This window comes from Thunnus maccoyii, chromosome 24, assembly GCF_910596095.1.
Source record: "Thunnus maccoyii chromosome 24, fThuMac1.1, whole genome shotgun sequence".
Lineage (NCBI taxonomy): Eukaryota > Metazoa > Chordata > Actinopteri > Scombriformes > Scombridae > Thunnus > Thunnus maccoyii.
The window spans coordinates 16,522,813-16,550,731 of NC_056556.1; the positions used below are offsets into that span (position 1 = coordinate 16,522,813).

At 41.7% G+C, this 27,919-nt stretch overlaps 2 protein-coding genes across 2 annotated transcripts in view; both read right to left on the reverse strand.

The window, feature by feature from the left end:
- Positions 1 to 5,032, reverse strand: part of LOC121892290 (beta-1,3-galactosyltransferase 1-like) — a 104,580-nt gene extending 99,548 nt beyond the window's left edge. Inside the window, exon 1 of the mRNA XM_042405238.1 lies at positions 4,819 to 5,032. The gene's annotated coding sequence lies outside the window, so the exon portion shown is untranslated. The remainder of the gene's footprint in view (positions 1 to 4,818) is intronic.
- Positions 5,033 to 8,711: 3,679 nt separating this feature from the next.
- The window catches only part of xirp2a (xin actin binding repeat containing 2a), a 55,635-nt gene continuing 36,427 nt past the window's right edge, over positions 8,712 to 27,919 (reverse strand). The window contains exons 6-12 of the mRNA XM_042405147.1: positions 22,901 to 23,038; positions 20,779 to 20,865; positions 20,490 to 20,559; positions 20,036 to 20,139; positions 10,154 to 19,469; positions 8,893 to 9,026; positions 8,712 to 8,803 (exon numbers count right to left, since the gene is read on the reverse strand). Of these exons, the coding sequence (XP_042261081.1) occupies positions 8,932 to 9,026; positions 10,154 to 19,469; positions 20,036 to 20,139; positions 20,490 to 20,559; positions 20,779 to 20,865; positions 22,901 to 23,038 (9,810 nt within the window). The 3' untranslated portion in view covers positions 8,712 to 8,803; positions 8,893 to 8,931. The remainder of the gene's footprint in view (positions 8,804 to 8,892; positions 9,027 to 10,153; positions 19,470 to 20,035; positions 20,140 to 20,489; positions 20,560 to 20,778; positions 20,866 to 22,900; positions 23,039 to 27,919) is intronic.

Consider the following 27,919-nt stretch of genomic DNA (forward strand, 5'->3'; position numbering starts at 1 on the left):
TCATTTTAATGACCTATTTTTAATAAAGACCAGTAGAAAAAGGGTTGAATTTAACCACCTTGCTTTGATTTTAACCACTTTATTTATCAAGGCACACAGGTAAGCCAACCAACCTGTCCTTTTTTTAAATCAACAATTTCCTAACGTCAGCACTCATATTCTCACTCCACTCTGTTATTGTGTCACATGTCGATGGTGTCAGTGAACTAGAGCCAGACCGTATATCGGTCAGCCGATTTTATTGATTAATACTGCCCTATATTGGCCTATCACAGATATATCCGTATCAGCGTATATGTTTTTTTGATATGTGCTAACATTTATTTTTTGAAGTTATATAGGCAGCATTTTATGTATATTTGATCTTTTTTCTTAATTCAAGTTTAATATACAATATATTTATTTTTTGATCTATTTGTGTTTTTTTTTATAGCTATATGTATATCTCAATTTTTTTACTCCCTAATATCAGTATCGTCCCCAAAAATCCAGTATTGGTCAGGCTCTAAAACCAACAACACACCTATTAAATGACACTATAAGTGTCGCTGGTAGCGTGCTCTATTATCAAGGGATATGATAGGCTGTTTATGAGCCAGGGTTGTTCATCCAACCGAACTTTGCATATTCGTTATGTGCAACTATAAAAACAGAAAACTATCAAACTATCATTCTAATCTTGGTGACACTGGTACAGGAACATATTAGTGACATGCTGTATGTACATATTGGCTTACATGTTACAGGCACTACAGGATATCAGCAGGTAACACATTTCCCTCTATTATCATTTTTTTTCTGTCAACCTGTCACTTAACCGGCACAGCAGCCTTGAATATTAAAAAGTTGTCATTCTGGGATGCTCAGTGAAAAGAGGAAGTATTATAATTTATTTCTCTTTCCGTGATTTTAGATATTTCCTACAATGGCCATGTTCTTGAACTGGATGATGTCAATCACAGGTGGTCATACAGACAAAGCTCGCTGGCCAACTGTGTCCATGAACATTTGGGCGTATCTATGATTGCGGTCGTGCCCCTATCCTTGGTGAAGAAATTGGTATCTCTTCCTCCTCTATGATAGATTCCTTCCTGTATGACAGTTGAATGTTACCGCAAAAAAAACTGAGACTGACATTAAATACTGGAGGTGAGCAGCAGAGCAGGTTTACCAACCACATAAAATTAAACCAACTGCAATGAAAGAAAAAGAAAATTTCAACATAAACTAAAGGTCTTAATAAAAAAGCAGTTTCCAAAGGACACTCTTACAAAACAACTGTGACATTTGACAAGCCAAGCTGTACACATGAAAGAAATATGCTCCCTGAGGGCACCAAAAAATGCCACTGCACGTGGTAACAAACAGCAACCCACCAACTGACAGATTTTCCCTTTAAATTGTGTTGACAAGAAAAGCAGCGTCAAAAGTGCATTGAAATTGTGAGCAATTTAATAAAATGGTTTACTGCGCTCTTTACAAACGCCATTCATCAATGTCATATATAGTTTATCTCATCTTGGAGCGCAGCGTCGCACCATAAATCGAATTCCAATCGTTTCCAGTACAAAAATATGATGTAATTAAGAGAATCTGTTCTTGCCTAAGGGCTTTTTGAGGATTAATTTCAACCCCCCAAAAAAAGTTCAATTTTTTGTTCTGTGCTACAAATCAGAAAAGCATAAAATTATTTCGTGTAGGACATTTCAAATGATCAATTCTCTGTCACATTTGCCCGATAACTCTGACAGGAAGGATACCTTGACATATAAAACCTCAACCCGAGGGTTAAATGAGTTAAAACCAGGCCTATTAGATGCACACCCAGGGGCTTGATTCCTCTCACAGGATGTCAATAAGATGTAGTTTACAACACAGCAGATGTAAACAGCCTACTTAAAGATATAAAAGGCCTTGAAAAGACTCAGATAACCCAGTGTTTAATAATGATTTATTATTGAAACGGCTTTTCACATAGAGGGCTTTCACATAGTGAGAATCATTGATTTTTGGGGGAACTTACAAGCATCAGCGGATAGAAATTTCTGAGGGGCTCTTTCAAGTGTTGCAGCAGTAACTTATTGATCCATAATCATTATCATAATCATTTTTGAAGAGACGAACAGCTGTGGTATGAGGGGACATTATGAAGTTAGCAGTAGGGCCGGGCGATAAAATGATCTTGATAAGTGATTGCAAAAAAAAATGATGTCGGTAACGATGATAAACTTTGGACATTTTTAATTCAATATGGATAGATCACACAGCAGAAATAAATACGAGTCAGTCTGCAGATTTTGGCTTGCACGTCAAAGTACACGCCCATTTCCTACCGTCACCAACGAGGCTACGCTAGTGCTATCATCAGCAGGGCTACGACTATCTGGAGTGCCAATCACATCTAAAGTAAAGTTAGCCGAAAAAAACTGCTCTAACTCACAGACACGCCATCATTTTAACAAGGCTGCTTTGACTGTGAACGCACAAAGCTAACTGCTAAGCTAGGCTAAGCTCGAAGCTAGTAAACAGAGTAGCAATGAAAAGCTAGTTACCCACTGACACTAGTCTCATTTCATTAAGAAAACTAGCAAATCTAAAGATACATGAAAATAATGTAGTCAGTAAGATAAATGAGGAGGTTACAGAAGATTATATGCTATACATATATATATATGTAATATATAAAAGATGTAGCATAATGACTTAATTACAATTTTGCACTTTTTGCTCAGACTTCATCCTAACCCTAACCCTAACCCTAAACCTAACCCTAACCCTGGCCCTAACCCTAACCTAACCCTAACCCTAATCTAACTCTAACCTATCCCTGGCCCTAACCCTAACCCTGGCCCTAACCCTGGCCCTAACCCTAACCCTAACATTTGAGATGTAAAACCAGTAGATAATTAATGTGTTTTTAAATCTGTTTTATCTTGTGATCCACTTGTTTACTTTGTTTGTCTTGGTTGAACCTCTACAAACATTTGAGATGTTTGCTGCCCTGCCAAGGGAATTTGATGTGACAGTAATTCAAAATATTAATCAAATTATATATATATATATATATATATATTGTGATAAATATCGATATTGATCAATATGGGAAAAAATGATCATGATCATATTTTTTGCCCAGCCCTACTTCGCAGTGATCCAAACATTATTAATTGTGGAAATAGTTCAATCTGAATATTTCGTGGAGCAGAAGTAGAAAATTACTTCTACTCATCAAAACCGATGCTCCTCTCCCGGCAGGCCCAGTTTGCCAGGAGAGGAGAAGCATGGACATTATAAGAGGAAGTCAAGCAAGCTATGATTAATTAACATCTTTTTTGCTTTTGTACAAATACGAAATCAGTTCCTCGATCGCCTTCAGTTCACCAAACTAGACCCCCGACATGTTCATCACTGTCATCTGAAATCATTCATGTGTGTGAGGTACCCATTTTGATGTCATTGCCTAATTGAGATTAAACCACTGTATTTCTTGTCAAAGGAGATGAATGGGGGACTGCGGGACATTTCTGAAATTAAATGGAACATCCCCCCCTAACCCCCCCCCCAGCTCCCCACCTCACTCATACAATAGCAGTATCTGGTCTGGTGCCAGCACACAGGCTTAAATGAGAAAATTTGGCAGGGTTGGAGCTATTAACGACATGGGCAGCGTTGTAAAGGTTGAAAGCCACCGTGTACACAAAAGAGATGGGCTTGTCTTCTCCGGTATTACTCCACGGCAAGAAACAGTGTGAAGAAGTATTGATGTAACAACTTGAAGGAGCAGTGTAATTCCAAAAAAGAGGATCAGTCCTGTAGGAGGGAGATGCGTTTTGAGATCCGTGGCATTCGTGTTTCAAAGCAACTGTCAAAATAAATCTCTGGAAATGGATTTTTAGAGGCTTAGGAGTACTGTTCACAGCACGCAGAGACAGTGGCCGTGAATTGTTGTTATGACCCCTTGACTACAAGGTAAAATCCCATTGAGCGGCTTGCCACAGAGGGGTTATATCCCCCCGCTTTCCATTTTTACTGTCCCTTCCACCTCGTTGGGAGTAGTGTTGCAGTATCTGACAGAGTGATAAAGCACAGCATGGTGACACTCATCCCTTTTCTGCAATGAAACAGAGGGCTGAAGGATTTTTACCAGTTCGTGTTAAGTGACATGGATTAGCAGCCAGATAAATCACAGCACTTGATATTAGGCTATAAAGTGCACAGCATTATGAAATGCACAATGCACTCATCTACTTATCTGGATTTATTCAGTCTCTGGCTTGCTCTCCTTTTTTTCTCCCACACACACACACACACATATAAATGCCAATAAGCCAGACACAAGCGAGCCTACTTGTTATTTAAATGATGGCAGGCACTTAAAACGACATGTTAAGTCTATCAGTGATTCCAGACTAACCTACTGAGCAGTCTAACATCACACAATACAGCAGCAGCTCCAAACACCTCTAACTATCTGCTACACAGAGGAAGAAGCAAACTAAAATGTATTCAAAGTAAGCCTTCAATAGCAAGTTTAAAATTCCTGCGTTATTACTGTATTCTACATTGTTTTTTTAATACGCCTTCTTTGCCACAGTAGAGGACACAATTAACTGCCAGGGTCAAACAGCGTATCCCTAAACAAAACAGCGAGTGGACTTGGCAAACATCAATTTTACTTCCAAAAACAGCGTCCGTCCGGTAGCTGGAGAGCGCCTGCGGCGAACAATTAGTGCCTGGAAAACGTGCAGGGACACCACACACCGGAGAAACGCAACATTTTCTCATTTTTCTGCTTTTTTTCTTCCCCCAAACACCTACCCGTGTTTTTCTCCGTGTCCAGCTGGCTCAGCTTCTCCTGCACGCGGGGGCTCCGTCCGCTCCACGCCGTGCGGATGCCTCCTCTGCTCGGCGGCGTCTCGCTGCAGCCGGCGGAGGAGAGGAGCCGTCCAATCAGCGGCAGCCTGATGGGCAGAGATAGCAGCCAATCGGACCCGGCAGAGAGAGCGCGCGAGGAGGTAGCTGCCGCACAGTGCGACCGTCATGCCTCACTGATCTGATGGCATCTGGGCAAAAATAAACGCACGTCCCACTTAACTGCAGGGGAGGTTTCACAGGTGATATCAGTAGGTTGATGGACTGATGCTGTTTAGGACATCTTTATTGGATTTTTTTAAATAAACACTATTAAAGCTTTTAATCGCTTTTAATCAATCCCCCTCGCCATAGACCCCTCCTATTGTGCATCAGTGCATTGTTCAGTTCAGGTGAAGTTAAAGATCTCTTCCAGACGTGTTTGAAGACATGTCTGCCCTGAATAATTATGTATGTCTGCTGTGTTTTTTCCACTAAAAAGTTCAATTATCTACTTCTAATCTTTAAATTACATCTGTCTTTCCTCCCTCGCTGAAAAATTCAGAAATTACAAATATGCAAATGTTTTCAAAAGTTTAACAGCGAGACATGAGATGTTTCCGACTTCACTGAAAAGTTCATTTTCAGTGTTGAAGGTCTCAAGTTCCACATCACACACTTGTGTAAGTTGCTAACTGGGCCCGCTCCAAATTTGAGATGTCACAGAAAGTGAGATTTAGGATGAGTACGGATGCAGATTCTGCACAGTGCAGCTCAAACATGCAAGTGAATAAGCTAAACACATTTTTCAGTGGAGGGGGACTTTAATATGAGGCTACCATAAGTATTCCAAATATCCTTTGGCCAGTTTTACGCCTTTATGGGTGAGTGAACAAGAAATGAGGAACTAGTTTCAACCACGGGGACGTTGCTGTTCATGGTCGGCGCCTCAAAACTCCCAGGCCAGGTCACCTCATACAAAGAGAAGAATTTATACTAAAAAGATGAAGCCTGATTCAGACTGCTTAAGTCTTGTATTAGCTTTGCCTGAATTCATTTTTACACAGGATGAGGATAGTGGGTTTTGTCCCCCATCATTTACACTGGAACCACTTTAGGAAGGGGTTTCCTCAAGTCTATAATGGACAGGATGAACATTTGCAGCAATAATAACTCTTTAAATAAATGTATGGGTATGTGATTGTTGTTTAAAGACCTTCGACCTTGGTTGGCTCTTGTTTAAATCTGTACTCTCATTGAAAAATTGACCATTATTTCAACATGTATCTTCAACACTGGACAATTTTATTATCCGTTTCCTGTCCTATCTAATTGGACAGGCAGTTGTCTGGGTTTATAATTGCTTGGCAGGGGGATAAAACGATTAAAAATGTACAAAATAGCATCTACTTTGGATTGTCAATGCAAACGTTACCGGAAAACAAATAGCCTAATTAAAAACATGCCAAACAGCATTTCAGGAAACGGATGCTGAATTATTGAACCAGCAACAGTGCTTCCCCAACTTAAAGGAACTGTCAGCACAATCTAGCATGACCCACGGAGAATTTGTTAAGCCATCACTTTTCTGACACTTAAGTACAGTTTTGTTTTCGCTAGTGTAATTAACATTGCAGTATATTTTCTTAGCAGCCAATTACCCTACGTGTTGAAGCTGTAACTGAGGCAGGGAATCTGTCAGAGGTGACGAAAGCCACCTAATGGAAAAATCTGTAACTCCTACAACAGGCCTGCTCTATCAGTGAAAATCGATACGCCTTTTCTCCAAAGAGATCTCAGCTGGACTGTTATGTAGGTAAGCCATATATCAACCAACCCAGCCACACAAAGAGGATATGGCTAAGCACCATTACCACTCTCGCTTGTCTGTGCACTTACTGATTAAATAGTCGTGTATCATCGGGTTCATGAAGCTTTATTTCAACCAGAAGACAGAAACAGAAGTGGAAAAAAAGGAAAACCTCTTTATTCAGATGCAAAAGAAAGCTATTCGTTGAAAGGAAAACACAGTTTTTAATGAATGCATATATTGCAAATTTTTGAAAATATAGCCCTGTTTGGATAGTTTCTCAAAAGTCAGCAAAAATATAGATGAGATATGCATACTGAGTAACGTACAAGAACAAATATCTATTCTTCTGTGCACACCAGGTGCGTTTAATCAACATCAAAAACAGCTAGATATTGAATAAAAGAGCAGAAAACTCAGTACAAAAACACTAAATTAAATCAGAGCAGTTCATCTCTCCATGGACATGGATGCAAAATTAAGTGTGGTCAATGCTGCCTGATTATAAGCTGAATGGGTCGGATTCAAGAGTTGTCGCTGTCGTCGTCGTCGTCGTAGCATCTATTCCTCTTGATCCGCTCCTCCACTGTCAGGGTGTCATCGTCGTCTTCCCACAGAGAGGTGCCGTCCCTGCGTGTGCTGTAGTTTGTGGCGAAGATGTCACCGCTCTCGTCCTCTCCTCTCATATCTGCCGCTCTATCTGTGTTTTCTCCCTGCTCCATCCCAAAATCCAAAAGGTCATCCAGCGCTGACACCCGAGGCGCCTCCGTAGCCTGACTGAAGATGTCGGATTTGAAATCAGATAGCAGGCTGGAGCTGCTGGTGCTCAGGCCGGCGAAAATGTCTTCGAGGAAGCTTGACGTGCTAATCTTTGGCTCGGCGGCCTCGCTTTTGAAAGAGAACGTTCCCTCGCCTGTCTCTGTAAAGAAATTTGTGTCTGAATAGCAGTCTGTGGCTTCAGTACATTTGGCACCCGCTGGCACAAAAGCATCATCCCTCTGTGCCAATTGTAGCACTTCTCTTGGCATCCATTTGGATTCTTCACAGTGATCAGCTTGGAAAGAATCTGTTGCTGGAGTTGTATCTGTCAAAAAGAGTGACAGATTTTCCTTTTCCTCATCCTCATTAAGCCCTTGAAACAAGATTTCATGGTCAAGCAGTGTCTGGCCGTTATTATTATTGTTGGTGTTTGCATTCAGTGCCTGTTCTGCTGTCGCCTCCTCATCTACTAACTTGACCTTTACTGCCTCCCCATTGTTCATGCCGCCGATATTTCCTTCATCTATCTCCTCCTGGTTTTCACCTGCTGCACTTTCTATCTGCCCGTCATGTCCGTTTACTTTCACTTCCTCTACCTTCTCTACACTTCTCTCTTCAGTCTCCTCCAGCACTTTCATGCTTTCCACAGCTCCACCATCATTCCCTTCGCTTTGTTCTTTCTCTTCCACTCCAGGGCACACTTCAGAGTCCATTTCAGAATCCACTTGTGCCACAGCCTCGGCACCACTGTTTGACTCTTCGGTTTCTCGAGTGTGAGTAACACTCACTGGTTCCTCAGCGGCTGCTGCAGGGGAGGCCGAAGCCTCCGACTCTGCTGGAGTCTCATCAGGCTTTCTCACATTTTCTGTTACACAGACACTCTCCTGCACCTTGTCATTTTCCTGGGGTCCATTTTGTACTTTAGCTGCAGGACTGTCCTTCTCTCTTAATGCAGGCTTCACAGGCTGATTCAGATGTTCACTTTCCTGAGCTGAACCCTCTTTAGGAGGCCATGATGGCTTAACCAACTTCAGCTCCTCTTCGATAGTGAAGGATTTCTTTGGAGAATCTGTTTGAGGAGGCCACACTACAGAAATCTTACTTGCGGACTTTTTGTTTTCATCCACAGATTTGCTGATGGCATAATCCTGAGTAACTAATGTGCTCTGAGCAGTGGAATATCTGGAATCTGTGACTTTCTTTTCAGGCGATGATGATTTGATTTTTGTCTTTTCAGCTGAATCCTGCTGGTTCTTATTGTTCCATAGTTCTTTGTGTGGTGTCTGTCCAAATCCTTCATCGTAATTCCCTTTGGCCTTGAACAGTTGCTTGTAGTGTGGCTTGCAGTACATTCGTCCATGGAGAGAGGCGTAGTTGCCAAGACTTTTAAAAAAAAAAAGAGCAAAAACATGAGGTTAAAATAATGCAAAGAGAAACAATAAATATGTGTTTGCTTTGTGAAATAGTGTCACCTTAGTTTGCCTCTGCAGTGTTCACAACGAAAGCAGCTTTTATGGAAGTTTTGTTTGTCCGCAATCAGCGATTCCATGGGATACACCCTCTTCCGACATACCCGACACAGTTCGGACTCTGGAACTTGAATTTTCTGCAAAAACAAAAATAAAGGGATACTTTAATTTACAGGTCCATAACCCTTTTAATTTACATTTCTTATGCGATTTCCTGGACAGAACCATGTAATTTGGTACAAATGATAGGGAAATAAATACATACAGATGGCACATTTCTAATTAATTGCTAGTGTAACTTAGAGCCCATATAGAACAGTAACTAAACAAAATTTTATGCAACAAATTTGTTTAGTCTCTTCTTATCCCTTTAATCATCTTGTGACCCCTCAGATTTATGTTGAGTCCACTTGGGGGTCCCACCCCACAGGTTGGGAACCACTGAACAACAGAGTCAGTGTTCAGCAGGTCAGCTATAAAATTACTTGGTTCATTCCAATACATTTCAGGGAAAATTATTAAGAAATTAATAGATTACAAAAAAGCACAAAACAAACTGTGTTATATGGGGTGACAACAAACAAAATAACAAACAATACATTTTTCTGCAGTGCACCTATATAATACTATTATATATAATACTATTATATAGGTGCACTGCAGAAAAATGTATTGTAATTAGTATCAGTATTAGCAATAATATTTATTTTCTAAAAATGGCTTGTGTTAGAAGTATTCAGAGAGCTTTTCAAAATCACTGCAAAAGTTATGAGAATATAATTACTTCAGTGTGATTATTTTGGAATTCACTTTATGAACATGGAATAGAAGGTGAAACTTTCAACCGAAGAATAAAAATGAATTAAAAGTATTGTTCTACTTCCTGGAGACATTTCAGGCAATTCTCTGCTGTCGTGCAATGAGAACAGCATCACACACCCGGGCATGAGAAATATTAGTTCAATATGTTAGCGTCTCTGCCAGCTTCACACATTAGAGGTATGAGTAAACAGGACAAAATGTAACCTGTGAATATTAAAGGGTGTGAAACTGCCAGCATTTAAACTGCGAGTTGAACCCTGAGTTGAAACGTTTCAAATAAAAAACAAACACATCAGAGAAAATCAAATCAGAGTCAAACTGACATTAATGCCTCTTTTTTTTTCCACACAATGTAGTAGATGCTTTAAAATCTCACACACAGAGCATGTTACACACACCATCACGCCTGTTTAGTATCCTCATGCCGCACAGCTCGGTTTACCCGTCACGACAGTCTCCTGCTGGTGCGTTACAATCTGCGAAGTCCTCTTCTCCGTGACACTGAAACCCAAGTTCTGGAAAACTCCTTGGCTCTCGGCCCATGACTGCTGGAAGTTTCTCAACAGTTCCTCAGTGGATGCCTCGGGGGTTACCTCAACTGTTGGAACGCTGCCTCTCACCACGTCCGCGTAGGACGGAGGGTTACCACGAGTCCCAGAATGCATCTCACTCATTGTTTCCGTTGTCACGTTTCTGAAGTCGTCAATGTTGCAGAAATGCTCGGTGACTGATGTTGCTTCAGAGTGAGCCGTCGGCTGAGCTGAGTCAGGTTCTCTTCGTTCTATTTGTTCTCTCAGCTCTCTGGCTGCCTGAGAACTATGCTCTCCTGTCTCAAACACATCCTTTATTGCTTTGACGTTGAAGGTCGGGATTTCTTCAGTTCTCGGGGTATGTGGGTCTGCCTCTGCATCCTCTGTATCACTCCCCAATCTCTCTGTGATGACAATTGGATCTTTCCTGCTGTAGACTTTTGGTTGTGGAGATTCAAATTGGTTTACCAGCTTAGACAGGTCCACTCTTGGGAGATCCTCTTTCAGAAGCTCTATGGTCACGGCCTCGGCACCATCCTCAGCATCAGGTCCCAGGCGATCAGGGATGTCAATTGGATCCTTCCGAACGTACGTCTTGTTCACCTCAGCCTTCTGTGCCTCCTCAAAGAAAGACTTTTTGTCCTTGACAGTCATCATGGAGTCCACCATTTCCGTGCAATCCTGTACCACTTCCTCATTTCTCTCTACAGGAGTCTCTCTGTCGCCACATGGGGATGATTGCTCCCTCTCAGCTGCAAAATGCTCTGGCACCGGCATGGGAGGCGGAGGGGTCATGCCACGAGAAAGCTTCGAGGTGGTATCCTTCAGTTTCATCAGCTTCTCCGAGCGGCTCAGCGTTGGGGACGGTGTGGCCCTGCTGAAATTGGACGTGGGCGTGTACGACTTGCGAGGAGGAGGCGGCGGTGTCCCGACAGATTTGTAGGGCGGAGGTGAAGGGGTCACTCTGAGCGGGGAGTCTACCCTCCTTGATTCAATACTAATAAAAGTGGGTGAAGGGGTGCGGATGTTTGCTAAAGGCGAGTTAACTCTTTGATCAGACACTTCACTCAGCTCCTTTTTCACTTTGCTCCCTTGAAGCAACTTTTTCTCTTCAACCACCTTCTTTTCAGTTTTGGATGAGCCGATACTAATTTTTGATATGTTAGCAGTTGCTCCACTGAAAACTTTCTTGTCTGGTTTTGGAGGCACCGGCGGTGGCACTGGCGGCTCCTTCTTTTCCTCCTTTTCGACAGCTGTCACGTTTTCTTCCAAAACTGTGAGCTTTGCTTGAACAATATTTTTCACATAGACCATCATCTCTTTTAACTTTTTCTTACTTTGCTGTTTAGCAATTTCACTTAAATTCTTTTTCTCATCCGAGCCCATCATCCAGTCAGGGAGTTCGCTTATAATCATTCTGACAGCGTTGGAGTCTATTTTGCTTGGTGTGCCCTCCAGCTCTTTCATTTGAGCGAGCAGCTTCTGCATCACGTTACATTTCTCTAAATCGCTGCCTTTTTCTGAATGAGCCTCGTCTTTAAGGGTCATTTTCCCTGACCCTTTCACCAACACATCCTTAGATTCACCTTTTGACTTTCCTGCTTTTATCTGCATTTTATTTGTTTCTACCGCTTGTTGCTTTATCTGCTGTTTTTGTGTATGAACAGCCTCTTGCCTCTGATGACTTTGCTTTACCACACTTTCAGTCACCACCACCTCCTCGTGTCTTTGAATGTGTTCTGTCTTCATGCTCTGCTGACTGTGGGAGACAGATATGTGGCCTTGTTGAGTTGCTGCAGATGTTATCTTAGTCTCTTTGGGTATTAAAGCAGTAACTGCTGGTGACAACTTTACTTCAGTCTCATTCTTTTGCACCTGTTTTCCTTTCTTCACCTCCACTTTTACAGGTGGGGTCACCTGATTCTTCTTCTCCTTTGCTTTCATTTCTGATTTTACTTCAGTTTTCATTGATGTCAGCTGGTTGCTCTCCTGACTCACTTTTGTTTCACTTTTCTGTGACACATTACTTCTCTCTTGCTGGAAATGCTTTTCACTTTTCATTGCCTCCGTTTGTCCCAAAGCGTCACATTTCTCCTCTTTTTTCTCTATTGGCATCTTAAAGGTTTTCACCTTGAAACTTGGAGTTACCTTTGGAATTTTAGTGGGTTGAGAGGGAGTCATTTTTCCCTCCTGTGTCAGAGGCATATTAATATTCTTTGCATCTTCTGCTCTCAATGTGACTGCAGCCTGGCTTTGAAGATTTACATTTTCCTGGACAGCACTCTGTGTGGCAGCGATAGACCTGGTGCTGGATTTCTTAATAAACTGCTGCTGCTGCTGCTGCTGCTCCGTGACTGAGGAAGTGACCACATTTGAGCATGACTGGACTTCAATATTTGAAGCCTCATGATGAGATTGGGAAACAGCCTGACTCTTGGGTGGAGGTGCGGTTTGACTCTTCTTAATCACATCAGTAGAGGCGAGTATTTTTTCTGAGGAGTGTTTGCTTGAGACATGTTTTTTATCTACAGAAACACTTGAAGATCCAGGGGTTGATTTCTTATTTACCATCGAGATCAAGGGCTTGCTCAAAGGGATCTGGGAAGGGGTTTTCTTGACAGATGTGTCTTGTGCTGATATTTCTTCTTTGGAAACAGTCTGAGCTTCTTTGGCGTTTGCTTTTGTTGCTTCTGTGGCCACTTCTTTCTCAGTTTTCTGTGTTGTAGAAAGCTCGGGACTGGCAACGGGGGAGGATGCTTGTATATTAGCTGGTGGAGAGCTGGGAATAGGAGTTGAGACTCTACTCCTGTCTGTTTCCTCTTTCTCCATCATTTGCTGGCGGAATTTTTCCTCTGCAAGCATGAGAGGGGTTTTAAATTTGCGAGCGTACGGCCTAGGCTTTGGCGCTGGAGCTGGTTCAGGGGTTGGAGGAAATTTAAGGGGAGGGACAAACACTTTTTTAGGTGGTGGTGGTGGTGGTGGTGTTTCTTTTTGTATTGGTTTAATGACTGGGATGCTTGGTGTTTTTGTTGCAGACACTGCTGCTGTCTCACTCTGAATATGCTTGCTTGTTTCAATCTGCTGGGTTGTTTCCCTTTTCACTTCCTGAACTTTGGCTACTTCTTTACGGTCTGTTGACACCGTTGTTTCTTGGTCAGGAGGGAGCTGAGGAGGAGGTGGAGGTGGTGGAGGAGTTGGCTGCTTTTTCTGCCATTTGGGTTTAACTTGTATAGGCTTCGGTGGTTCTGGTTGCTTGGGCACTTTGAATAAAGGCCTGCCAATGGGTTTCCCCAGCTTTGGAGGCAGAGGCTGAGGCATCGCATTAAGCTCTTGCTGCGAGGGAGGTGGAGGAAGGAAATCTTGTCCAGCTACAGAGGGTGGAGGAGGAGGAGGGGGAGGAGGGGGGAAAAATTCAGGCTCAGACTTAATGCATTCCACGGGAGGCGGCGGTGGTGGAGGTGGGAGGTCGCTGTCCTGCCTCATGATAGGAGGACGGGATGTGGGGGGTAGTGGGTTCTCATGCACTGGCGATGGCGGTGGAGGGAGAGAGAGTTCAGACTCTGAGGGTGGAGGAGGTGAAGAGGGAGGAGGAGGGAAGTGAATCTCCGGCTTCACCTTTTTGATCCCACCTTTCGCTCTCATGTCAAGGTTACGGTAATCACTCTTCATATTTTTGAAGTTCTGCTTTTGTGTGAGGGCCTTATTCTCCGTCTGCTTCTGAGATGTTGACATTTGCTCTGATACCATTACATTTTGCTTGTGCATGACAGTCTTCTCCGTCACTGTAGTCTGCACCTGTTTGATTGTCTTTGTTTCGCATGTTTTCTTGTTTGAAATATTTGTCTGTGATGTGTTTTGCACCTCTTTCATCACACTCACATCAGCTGCTTTAGTCTCTGTTTGATCATTATTAGTCATTTGTTTATTCTTTATCATAATGGGCTTTGGAGCTTGTGTTTTCTGTGGGGGCAGTACTGTCTGTTTCTGTTCTTTCATGCCCGTCTGTTGAGAGGCCCCAGTAGTATTGTCTGTTTTGGCTACAGTAACAGAGTGGTCCTCTTGGGTTATTACCTGTGTTTTCAGTGATTTGCTTTCCTGGTGTCTCTGTGTGTGCTTCTGTGACTCACCGCTCTGAGAAAGGTTTTTCACAACGGGGGCTGAACTGGCTGCTACACTCTCCCTCTTAGCTTCTTGTAAGCATTCATGCTCCACTTGCTTTACAGTTAATGGATTTTTCACGGGCACTTTTGCTTTCTTGGAAGAATACATACGTTTCTTATTTGAATACTGCTTTCTTTGCATTAGGCTCTTTATTGCCCCTTGAACGTCCCCTTTCACCACCTCCTCTTTTTCCACCTGTGTTGTCTCCTGTCCTTCATAAAGACTTTTTATGGATGTTTTCACATCTCCCTCAACGCTCCCCCGGCGCTGCGTTGTTGAAGATGTCGTCGGTTCAAGGAAGCACTGCATGGTGGCTCTAACATCCCCTTGTTCGCTCACTTGATGTTGGTAAATCTTTTTCTCGCTGGATGCCTCGTGTAAACTTTGCATGGTAGTGTGGATATCTCCTTTGACGATCTCCTCTTTTTCCACCTCTTTCACAGCTTGTTTCGCTTCCTCCAGGGACTTCAGAGTCCCTTTGATATCACCTGGCACTAAATCTTCAACAGTCGCTTCTGTTTTGGTGGTTGCAGATTTCTCCAGTGACTCGAGAGCGCCCCTGATGTCTCCCCTGACGATTTCTGGCTTTTCCATTTCTTTAGCTTGATTCTGGGCCTCCTCCAGAGACCTCAAAGTAGAGGGTATGTCTCCTTTCACCACCTCCTCTTTCTCTATTACCACTTTCTGATTGATGGCTTGGGTCAGTGAATCCAGGGCTGCGCTAAGGTCACCTTTAACAATGTCTTTTTCCTCTAGGTTTCTGTAAGCGACCGTAGGCTCTGTCATAAAGACTTTAACAGTGCTGTGTACATCACCAGGAACTATATCATCCTCTGCCACTGTACGACCTATCTCCTGCTGAGTCTTCCGCAGCAAGATTTTGGTTTCCTCAACATCACCACCTATGATACACTCCTTCTCCACCTTTTCCTCTTCTTCATCTGGTTCATACTGAAGCTGCCTCAGGTAATCCAAGGCCCCGGACTCAATGCATGTGGAGTAAAAGCTGACATTACCCCTTTCCATGTCTCCCACCCTTATCCTTTTAGAGTCTTCGGCTCCTGAGTTTGAGAGAAGGCGATGAAGAGTTTTGCTGACATTACCCTGAATGATATCCTCTTTCTCCATGCTAGCCCTCTCCCCTTTATTTAAGAGGGAATAGAGAGTCATCCTCACGTCTCCTTTCTCATCCTCTTGAATCAGAATGCCACGCTTGGAGGAACCCTCATTCTTGAGCAGATTGTTTATTGCTTCTTGAATGTCACCGCGGATAATTTCCTCTTTCTCAACATTGATTCCCTTTTCCTGGTTGAGTAGCTGTTTCACTGTGGTGTTGATGTTCCCCCGCTCCTCCTTGTCAATAGTTATCCCCCTTTCAGTGGTTTCCCTGCGGTTTAGAAGGTTCATCATTATGTTGCTCAGATCCCCTCTGATAATCTCTTCTTTTTGGATTTCTGGGGCCTCCAGGTTCATCAGTTTATATTTTGCCATGCGGACATCGCCAATCTCATCTGCCTCAATAAGAATACCTTGTGAGTCAACCATTTTCTGACAGTAAAGTTCCTCAAGTGTCTCTTTAATGCTTTTACCTATTATTTCGTTCTTTTCCACGCTGCTTTCATTGAATTCGTGGAAAGGAGTAGTTTCAAATAGCCATTTTGTTGTCTTCACATCAGCCTGTGGGATTTCCTCCTTTGTGACAACAACCTCTGTGTCATCAGTATCTTTGATACTGTCAAGGGGCTGCTTCTCAAAGAGCCACACAGACTGCTTGACATCCCCTTTCATCACTTCCTCCTTTGTCACTCTCTCCATGCCATCATACTCCTCACCCTCACCGCGGATCTCATCAATTGTGCGGGTTTCAAACATCCAAGTGGCAGATCTGACATCGCCTTTTTGGATTTCGCTCACGCTAACAGTTCTGATGTACTTTTGAGACATCTCATCAGTCTCAAATCGCTGCTTGTTTGTCTTCACATCACCACCTTGGATATCTGCAACTGTTTTTGACCTTTCTTTTATTTCCTCTGCAATTTCATCCAGAGGTTGTGTCTCAAACCTCCATCTGGCAGAGGTAACGTCTCCTTTGTTGATGTCTTCTTCAGTCACAGCTTTTATAACATAGACCTCCTCCGAATCTCTAATTGAATCCAGAGGTTTTGTCTCAAACAGCCATCGGGCCCCCACCACATCTCCTCTCATGATTTCTTCCTTGGTAACTGTAGTTACTTCATGGTAATGTCCCTCTTTGTCACAGATGGCATACAGCGGCTGAGTTTCAAACATCATGGTGTAATTTTTCACATCTCCCTTCTCTACTTCATCTCTAAAGATACTAGTGAGTTTTGAAATATCACTCTCAGTGGATTCCTCTTTAATTTGATCCAGAGAGTATGATTCAAAAATGAAGCGGCCTTTGTCAACGTCGCCCCCCTGAACGTCAGTCACAGTGCGGATTTCCCTTTCCTCTGTGGATTCCTCACGGATGGCATCCATTGGCTGATTCTCAAACATCCAGGTGCAGTTGACCACGTTGCCCTTCTGGATGTCCTCGGCCTGCTGCGTCTTCAACCTCTGCATCGTTTCCTCAGAGGTAGAGCTCATGATGTCAGAGGAGCGATTCTCGAAGATGTACTTCATCCTGGAAACGTCACCCGAGTGGATGTCAATTTCCGTAACCCTCCTGAAAGAGCCGCTGTCCTCGCCTGTGATGTTTTCGAGACTCTCGGTTTCAAAGAGGAAGCGGGCCAGTCGCACGTCTTTTCCTTGGATGTCCTCTTGCTTCACAGTGCAGGTTTTCAGAATGGTCTCAGACTCGGATTCTGTATGGTCGCGTATGTTGTCAAGTGTCTGGGTCTCAAAGAGCCAAGTGCACGTTTTGACATCACCTTTTTGCACTTCCTCGACATCTTCCTCGCTCTTTTCCACCTTTTCATACAGGACATCCATCGGTTGTGTCTCAAATAGCCACCTACAAGTCTTAACGTCCCCTTTCTCAATTTCAACATCTTCCTTAGTTTCGCTTTCTTCACCCTCAAAATTATTGACCACTTTAATGGCATCAAGGGGTTGAGTTTCAAATAACCACTTGGCCGTTTTGACATCCCCTGATTCGATCTCCTGTTTGGATATGCCTTTAATAATCTGAAACTTATCGATGCTCTCGTCAAACTCATCAATAGGACGCGTCTCAAACATCCATCTGCAGCTACGCACGTCTCCCTTCACAATCTCCTCACGCCTCACAGTCTTCACCTCATGGTAATGACCAGAGCTGTCTTGCATAGCATACATAGGGGTAGATTCAAAAAGAACTCTGTTGGATTTGACGGATCCACTTGTGACACCTTCAACTTGAATTTTCTGTGTTCCCTCACATTTGCTTAAATCCATGCTTTCAAACCTTTCTTTGTAGTTTGTCACATCTCCTTTGTCAAGCGCTTCAATGTTCACAGTTTTTGTAATTTCCTTTTTCTCCTCCCTTATATTCTCCAACGGCTGGCTTTCAAAGACCCACTTTTGATGCCTCACGTCCCCCTTTTCCTCTTCAGATGCAACCATTTTCTGAAGTTTTCCCACTTCAAGCAGTTCTTTCAGATTTTCCATGGGTACTGTTTCAAACAGATGCTTTGCTGATTTAACGTCACCTCCTACAATCTCCTCGGAGGGTAAAGGTCTAGCATTGTCGTTGTCTTTTAGAGTATCCATAGGCTGAGTCTCAAAAACCAGACAGTGCTTCCTCACATCAGCTCCAATTATTTCTTCCTTTTGGTTCCTGGAACTTTCCCATTCCTCATCATTAATGGTGTCAAGAGTCTTTGTCTCAAAAAGCCATCTACCTTTGTTGACGCCGCCTTGAGTGTTGTCCTCCATGGAAATACCACATATCAGCTTTACCTTAGCAGGGTCTTTGTTGATCATATCTAGAGGCTGGGTTTCAAACATCCAGCGTGATGTCTTCACGTCTCCTTTCTCAGTCTCCTCCCTGCGGATGGTTGTGATCTCCAGCATTTCTCCGGAATCCCCCCTGATGACACACATGGGCTCAGTCTCAAACATGCGAGTGGTTGTCTTCACATCCCCTTTGATCTCTTCCAGCTCAGACTTTAGGTTCAGAAAATGGCTCTCCTCAATGGTTTCTGTTTTGCCCAGGGAATCCAAATGCTGGGTCTCAAAAAGATATCTGGCGGTTTTCACATCTCCTCCAGTGATGTCTTTCATGACCACAACATCCATTTCCTGCTCGTCCTCTTGGTAGATCTTATTCAGATAATCAAGTGGCTGTGTCTCAAAGAGCCAAGTAGCAGTGCGGACATCGCCTCTTGCGAGATCAGACGTTTTTTGTGACTGCTCAGTAGAATCAGAAGTCTCGGTCCCCAGAGCATCCATGGGCTGAGTCTCAAACATCCAAGCTGTGTATCTGACATCTTTGCCAGCAATGATTTCCTGCTGGGCAATATTCCTCGTCTCATTCTCATCCGGGGTGTCATCTTTGATTGTATCTAGTGGCTTGTTTTCAAACATCCAGGACTTGGACTGCACTTCCCCTTTAAGGATCTCATCCCAGTCCAAGTACTCTCTGTCAGGGCTTGAAGACCGACTCGAGCTGTTACCATCATTTTCAAACATATAGCATGCCTGCTGAACACCACCCATTTCCTCACTTTCCAAAAGCTTTTCTTCTGCCTCAGTGAGCTGACTCAAATAGTCTTCTTCGAGGTTTTTGCGGACTTCTGGATGAATGTGCTTGTAGAGGCGCTTTAGTTCAGCCATGTTCTTGTGTTTAACGTACTGTTCCTTATTAACAGCGTACTTATTTTGAGTGGTTGACTCATGAGACTGAGAAGAGACGCTGTACTCTGGAACTTCCTGTGGTACCTGCAGCAGGTTTGAGGGCGGAGGAGGAAAATGGTCTGTTGTCTCATAAGCCACTGACGAAGCAGATGCTGATGATGAGGCAGTGGCAGTCTTTACAGTGGAGGAGCTGTCATAGCTTGTCATGGCTGAAGTTTTGGATGACTGGTTTACTGGCACCCACTGAAACTGGTTATAATCCACATCAACCTATGGTTCATAAGTGGTTTTGGTTAAGGAGAGAAGGACAGTGAAGGTTGTGCTGTAGTTAGAAAATGGAAATAATTTCTCTTTTTTGTGTCATGTCAAGCACAGCTTTGAGCACAGAGTAATTTGGGAAATGAAGTACCAACTTTCAAGCTAAAAAAAATAATTACTATAAATGTTATTTCTACATTTTTTCTAAAAATGTTGTTTAAATTTTGCTGTCTATCCAAAAGCTGGAAGAATAAGCAAACCTAATTTGGAAGTAAATGCACAAATACAGAAATATCTTGAGTCTGCCAGTCTAGACATTTTGCATGTTCCTTATTACTGACTTGATTGAAATATCCAAGTTCTTTTTTAGTATAGATTTTCCTCGTAACATTGTGAAAAAAAAAGTTTCAGACTGCGTAATGACGTGGTGTCCTTTATCCAATCCAATGTACTCACCATCAATTCATGGCATGCACAATTTCCTTTTGATGATTTCATGATGTGGCCTCATCTTCATACTGATATCTCATAAAAAACCCAAACTACCATCTATTAAGATAAACAGACAGCATCATTACCTTAATTTCCTTGGCTGGGGAAGCTTCTTCAATCGTTTTTTCATACTGCTGCTTCAAAGCCTGAGTGGAAACCTTTGGTAGGTCCTCTCCTCCGACGAGCATAACTGAATTAGACACAAGAAGAAGGCTGCCTCATTAAGTCATTCCCAGTCAGGGGGCTCAGGGGGATTGGGAAGAGAAATAAATCATTTCATTAAAAACCTGAGTAGTTTTCATTTTCTGAAACCATGCAGCGGTGATTGCCCAATTTCCACTTTCCAATATTTTACCTTCCTGACTTTGCCCTGATTAGATTTGCGGCTATGCACTGAATAGAAAATCATCAGCACTCCAACTCATTTTCATAACACATCCCTTATTCAGCCATACTGGGAACAATCATTAATATACAGGACACAAGCCATGCTGTGATAAAACCTGAAAATTACAATATAAAAGGCATGAGCGGAATAACCTGTTTCATTGTAATGGTTCCCGTGACTGGTGGCCACATTGTTATGGTGGACTCTTTGATCATGGATCACCTGTGAAAAGATGGTGACAAATCATTAGTATACTGGCAACTGCAATGCACTCTCCAACTGTTTTCAATCAATGATATAGAATAGACTTAGCATGAGGTTAATTTTCATGCCAAAAAGTTCTGAAATCACCAAGAACTCAGCCTATGTTTATTAACAGTCTGTCAGTGGTAAGATGCTACCAAATCGCAGGTGACAAATGGTGAGAATAACAGCCAGTACCTCTTGTTGATTGTGAAAGAGGGTTGTGGTGGGGCCGACTTCTCTGGCACTGCTTCTCACTGTCACCTCTGAGGAGCTTGACATCTCCTGTCAAACACAGAGAAATAGGAATTTGGATACACTGAATCTCTAACACATTGGCAACACACAGTCACACATACAGCCCACTAAAAGACAGACATACACACACACACACACACACATACACAGTGGTTTTATCACCACATGACTGCCAGCTATAAGAAACAGTGGGAGTGTAAGTAATTTTTATATTGTGAAAGAGCTTAATAAAACGTCTCTGTGGCCAGTAACAAATGTTTTTCCATTTCTGAGCTGCTTCCTGGGGAAGTTTAAATTCTGCTAAAGGAGGATTTCAGTATTGGGGAGAGAAAGCAATAGATTACAAAAACTGCATCAGCCATTTCCTTCAGTGAGATTCATACAATTTGAAGGAGATGAAGGAAAAATATGATATTTGAGGTTGTATCCTCTGCTGTTAACATGAAAGATACATGGGGGATAGGGGAGCTAGGTACTGCTGAAACCACTTATGTCAGTTTAATAATATCTTTCCTGATGTACAACCAGTTTTAAAACAGAGCTTGGATATTACACCTGTGAAGAAAACTTGAGCGGAAAGTGGTTTGCTGTTGCAGCGCTGAAGCAATAACTCGATCAAACAGACTCAGACATTTCCCCACACGAACCCATATGTAAAATTTAGCATTCAGCAAGGTCCTTGTGCGCTCAATGAATCCACTCTGCTTCCTGCCTGAATGAGCAGATGGGGGAGAATGTATGGGGGGGGGGGGGGGGGCAGACTTGACCTTACTTCACTAAGATCCGGCTCGATGTCAGGCTGCTAACATGTTCTGGCATTTTCTTCACGCGCTGGATGACAATGGTGGATAGACGAACAAAGTTCAAGGTGCCCTCTTTGATTTGACCTACAAGAATGCCTCGGAGCTGCAGCCATACTGTACCAGCCAAGGTTTTCCAATAAAGAGCTACGGCGGAATGTAAATCATTCAGTTGCATTCATATGTTTCTCACTCTACACAGAGCTTGTGAACAGAAAGGACAGCAGTACTCTGTCTTCCAAGTTCTGTCGACTTTAAATAGGAGAAAGAAAAATGTCCCTTTCATGTGTCGTCCTCACTATCTCTGACAATTAATTGTCTGAGGATAAGTTGCCTATTTTATACCTGATGATATTATCACATATGTACTCCAGCCTCACTTCTTGTTGTACCCTGGCTTTATGAGAAAGTTGTTAATGTGCACAGAAAGCAAATGTGTGCTTTGTGCATGAGATTTGTTTTTGTGATTTTACACAGGGAAAACCACAAAGATTTGCATAACTTTTGAAGTTATTTTATCATTTTAGTTAAAGGTGTTCTTATTGAACCATGACCGAAGGTTGTTAAGTCTTACAGTAATCTTAACCATGATCTTAACACAAAATTTAAAGGAATAATTTGATATATTGTGAAATAAACTGTACTGAGTTAAATCAGTTAGTTCAGTTAGCTACTTGTTAGCAAGCTAATGTGGTTAGCTTAGCTTACAAAAGACTGGAAACGGAAGAACTAGCATGGCTCTATTAAAAGGAAAAAAATTAAATAGCGCCTACCAGTGCCACTAATTAAGTAATTATATTTTGTTTGTTTAATCCATATCAACGTGTATTTCAACAAACAAAATATAATGTGTTCATTAGTAAGCTTTAGAGTTTTTTTTCCATTTTTATTGTGAGCTTTAGAGGTTCTGGTGTTCAGGTGTTTTTTTCCCATTTGGATGAACCAGGCTAGCTGTTTTCCCCTGCTTCCAGTGTTTATGCTAAGCTAAGCAAACAGTCTCCAGGGCTTCATATTTGGCATACAGAAATAAGAGCAATATCAACCTTCTCATCTAACTCTCAGCAAGAAAGCGAATAAGCGTATTTCCCAAAGAGTTAACACCTTTTTCATATAGTTAACAATTATAAATACTATGTTCCTTTCCAGCTTTGTCACATACTACCTTGTGGTATAACATTAAAGATCACTTCATGCTCATTTCAAAAGATTTTAGAATAAAAACTGTGGATGATTTTTAGCAGTGACCATGATTACATTCTCACCTGGACAGATCTCTGCTGGTAATGGATCTGGGTGACGCTGGACTGGGAGGATGAGGAGGTAAACTCCTGGTTCTCAAACTGTCTCTTTACGCTGGCCAGGCCACCAGGCAGTGAACAAGCCTCTGATTCATCCATCATCTATGAGCAGAAAACAGACAACACAAATTACACCTGGAAATCCACCTCTTTATGTATCATAGATTAAATACACTGTAAACCAACAGTTTATATGGGATTGAGGAGATTGAATTTGACCCAGCATGAACCAATCTATTCTCTCATTGTTTGTGAATATGTTAAACATTCACTTATGCTAATATAAAAGTGGATGCAATAGCATTATGATAATGCTTATAGAGGCAATTTTAAAGCATTACTGTAACAATGTAGATAACGTGGTTCCTTTAGGATTCTAGAGGGTGTAAAGAGCAGTAGGGAAGGTAATGTAGTGTACGTATCACCTTAAATAATACTGACACAAGGTGTAGGTCAAACAGGACAAAGTTACATCTTTGTGGTACAACTAGCTGAAAGAGTAATAAGACCTAAATTAAAGCAACTGAGTCTATTTTCATGTTTATTTTTGGCAGAAATTTAAGAAATAGATGGCAGGCACCCAATTTTAATGGATTTACTTTTCCATATCTATCCTGCAACAGAGAGTGAAACATCAATAGGACATTTGGTATTTCAGATTATTCATTTTAATGGAACAACAAAGCTTTTCATTACTTTTTATTGGGCTATGGAAGGAATTATTAAAATACAAAAGCCTGGTTCCTTTGTAAAGATGAGGAGGAGAGAAAAAGGCTTTCTAAATCTCATCAGCATGGAAGATGTACAGCAGTCCTCACCCTACGAGATCTGGGTGAGAATGACTATTTGATACAATAATATCCTTTTGGGATTGTCAATTACTTTCCTAATAAAACATTTATAGGTAGTTTTCTGCATATAGCTTCAAGGAAACTGCAATATATATGAGCATTTCCAAGCTTAATGCTGTCTCTGTGTGTGTGTGTATGTGATTGCATGTCGGAGCACATGCAACCGTCACCTTTCCTTTTTAATGCAAATGAGGAGTACAATGCAGTTATTGCAGAGGAGTTAAGGTCAGTTGTATTCTATGGCAGGCCACCATGTTATCAATATTTGACTGCTTCAGGGTACAATAGCTCCATTGATGTGACATGAAACATCTCTCATTTAAAATGACTGTCATACAGACATGTCTGCCTTAGCATGCATACAGGCAGGGTTGAGAGGAACTGCAGGAAGCGTAGGAATTTACGCACTTTGGTTAAGATTTAATATTTAAATAATTTCAACGTTTGGGGAAATAGGCTTATTTGTTTTCTTGCAGTGAGTTAGATGAGAAGACTGCATTTCAAGAGAGACTTCTTATCTAACTCTCAGCAAGAAAGCAAATAAGCGTATTTCCCAAAACATCTAGTATTCCTTTAAGGTTAGGAAAAGATTGTGTTTTTTATTGAAGTAAACATCTTTCTCATGCTTAAGGTAACCTTTTCCAAATTAAACCAAAACCACATTTTTTCCCTTTAACCGAGTGCTGTGTGCCTAAACATTACCATAAAAAAAAGTGTAATCATGCTTAAGTTGCTACAAGCAGATATTAAAGAGAAAGCAAATGTAATACTACTAATATTTGCTGCATGACAGACTGGATGGACTGGAGGTCTGCTATCTTTAAACACCTTGTCACTTGTGTGTAGACATGCAGACGACAGCTGCAAAAGGTAGTGAAGAAAAACAAAATTCCCATGCAGATTCCGTCTGGCAACTAGCCCCCCCCACCCCCACCCCTTTTTTGCACCCACCACTACCCTTATCACCCCCCTCCTCACACACACACACATCCCCATTCAGCTGTCAGTCGCCACCACATGAGGCCTGACACTGTGGATCAACTGATGTTGGGGAGGTTGAAGCGCTGCCACACCGGCAATCACTGAAAAAAAAGTGCAAGAAGATGATTCAGTGAGTCCTGTGTGAAGCTACTGTAAGCTGCTCTTTGGGGCCAGTTATGCTTAACTATTGTTATTATCCAACTATCATTAAAAAAATATAGAAGATCTATTGCATTTGTCCAACGGTTGTTATTTTAAAGATAATTATGTGTTACAGCCATTTATAAAAAGCAACAAGCCACTTGAGGCAGCGTTCACAGTGATTTTAGTGCAGCTGGAAAAGCACACTGTATTATGTTAACAACATCTCTCATGTGTTCTGAAATAGCTGTAAAGCTCAAGGCCTCAAGTGGCTTGTTGCCATGCAGACCTGTGACCAGCTAACAGATAATGCACTCACTGAAAATCAGCACTCATAATGGGAGCTGAAGTTATTCCGCATAGTGGAGGGCAACATTTTACAAAATGAACATCATCATTCTTTATCATTAGATTTTCTGTTTATTTTTTAATTCTATTAATTTTTTTAATCAGTGCTGTATAATCATAGCCTTTTATGGATTATTCACATCAACTGTGTCATTTCATTCATTCACAAAGGCTCCAGAAGGTGGCAGGTCACTCTCTATAGTGTGACCTGATTACTGACTGATGGACATTGATTATTTATCACCTAACAGACCAGTGATTCAAGGTTTGGACATGATGCTTGAATTACTGTTAATATTCCTTTAATTTGATCCTTCATTGTGACACACCCTGTAAAGTTGGTTTCAATATGAGCACTACAAAGCATTCATTGATTACATTTCTCATTTTTAATAATGATGACTGAGATATCACCGCAGGTACATATGATGAATTAATGATATAGGTGCTATAAATAGCAACAGCCGTGTGTAACGGTCACACGTAATGACAGCTGCTCTGGCATTGCTGGAGAACCTCGTCGATTCAAACAATCAATGAAGGAGTGGTGGAGCAGGAAGCGTATTGATATGCAAAGGGACGATTAAGGGTGTGTCTACATCAATTTATGGCTTATTATGAAAGTGGAAATGAGGCTCGTGCACCTACAATGATTTATGCAGCAGTCATGCCTGGGCACCGCCTTATAAATCTGACAAAAAAAAGAATGTGTATGCATATTTCTGGCTTTGTGCATACACACACACAGTTTTAGTTGTGAGTTTTATGCATCTGGCGCCAGCTGTGCCGGCTGATTGCTCAGTTGCATTAATTAGGCTGATGATGTCACAGGCCTACAACGCTGGCAGCACAGAGCATCAACACCCAATGCTCTGCACGTCATGTCAACAACTTCAGTACCTTTGAAGCTTTTAAACTATACTGTTCAAGGAAGGATTATACCTGCTGATGGCAAATACTTCTTAAAGAAGCGATATTGACTTTGATCAGCTATTCTACTGTTTTTGTGAATTTTCCATAGATTAAAGTCTTTTTCATGAAGTGTCTCCAACTTTCTTCCAGGTGTCAAGTCTGATATTAACAGTTAGATGTTTAAATTCACTACATGATGTGAAATGTTCCTGCACAGCTCTGTTGGCTCCTCTTGCGTGTTAAGAAACGAACAGAAGAACTCCTGAATACTTTAGGATCTTTAGTGGATATAAATTATTATACTCTCATGAACTTGACCTCTTCTGTTCTGTTGTAAATCACTTCAATTGTCCTGGCTGGAATGCTGATTTCATAGGCAAAACTGAATGCTGCTTGATTGCCAGAATAAGCGAACATGCAAGAGGGCCCAGTGGCGGTGTGTACAAAGGGGGCACTCCTCTGATTTTACACATGAAGTTCAGTTTAGTCGTCATGGATAGTGCTACTCAGCCTGTGAGAACAGCTGTGCAGTATAATATCTTCTACGGCTGTCAAATAGCTGTCTAGAGTTGACAAAATAACCCCTATGAGATCATTATGGCAAGCTGTGATTGTGTTTGAGACTACAATCTTATAACAGAAAGCCTGCATTGTGTAAACCTATGATATAATCAGACTAAACATCTTATAAGTTTCATCACTGCGGTCCTTCTCTATCTCCGCTTTCAATCTACAGCAGGTAATAACATTTCAGAGCCTATAAGTGATATTTCCATTAAGTTGTTATGTACTGTAGTAGTAGACCATAATTTACAAGCAAAGAACAGACATTTTCCAGTTCGTAGAGCTTTATTTTAGAAATTGAGCTGACTTACTGTAATGGCCTTGGCTGACTGACTGCTCACACAGTTGAATTATTGGGTTTATAAAGTGCATGCAGTCTCTTCGAAGCTGCTGAGGCTTATTTTTGTCCTTGGTACTGACTAATGACTCAGTGATATTCAGAAATGTTTTTTTTTTGTGTTTAATTAAAGGAGGAATCATGTGTGAAGGCTTGCTGATGTGCTGGCTGTGTGGGTTCATCTGAATTTGCTGCAGAGTACTTGTTTTTTCTGCACAGATGCAGTTGAAATTACTCTGACATGGTGATTGATGGTTTTGTGCGCTGCTCTCTGTACTATAACAAGATGTATGTGTGGCTACCGCTGCCTGCATGTCGTCAGTGCTTTTCAAATTACGATTCTGACTGTGAAACAAAAACATACTTACGTACTATATAATCAAATTGAATATTATTTCATATATACAGAAGCAGTCAAAAGTTTGGACACATCTTCCCATTCCCTTGAATGAGAAAGTGTGTCCAGACTTTTGACCGCTACTGTCATCTTTTAAAAAAACACAGTCTTGAAAATAACTTTTCACATTTAATATTGAAACCACATGGATCAAAAGCTTTCTGTTGAGGGTAGAATTTCTCATATTTGCTAGAGACTTATGTGGAGTGATGGGCGATGTTTTAAGTTAACTGAGTTAAAAAATGATGAGGTCGCTGTCACATAAAGTTTCCATAGTAACAATAATGGGGTTGAAGACTAATAGTGGTCATATCATAAAATAATCACCAGTAGTAATAGAGATTTGATGCCTGAGGTGAGAAAATATGTTTTTCTAGAAGTTAAATATGTCCTTAATGTGGGGTGTTGAGAAAAGTAATAGATTTTGGTAAAAATCTAAAAATTTCAAAGTC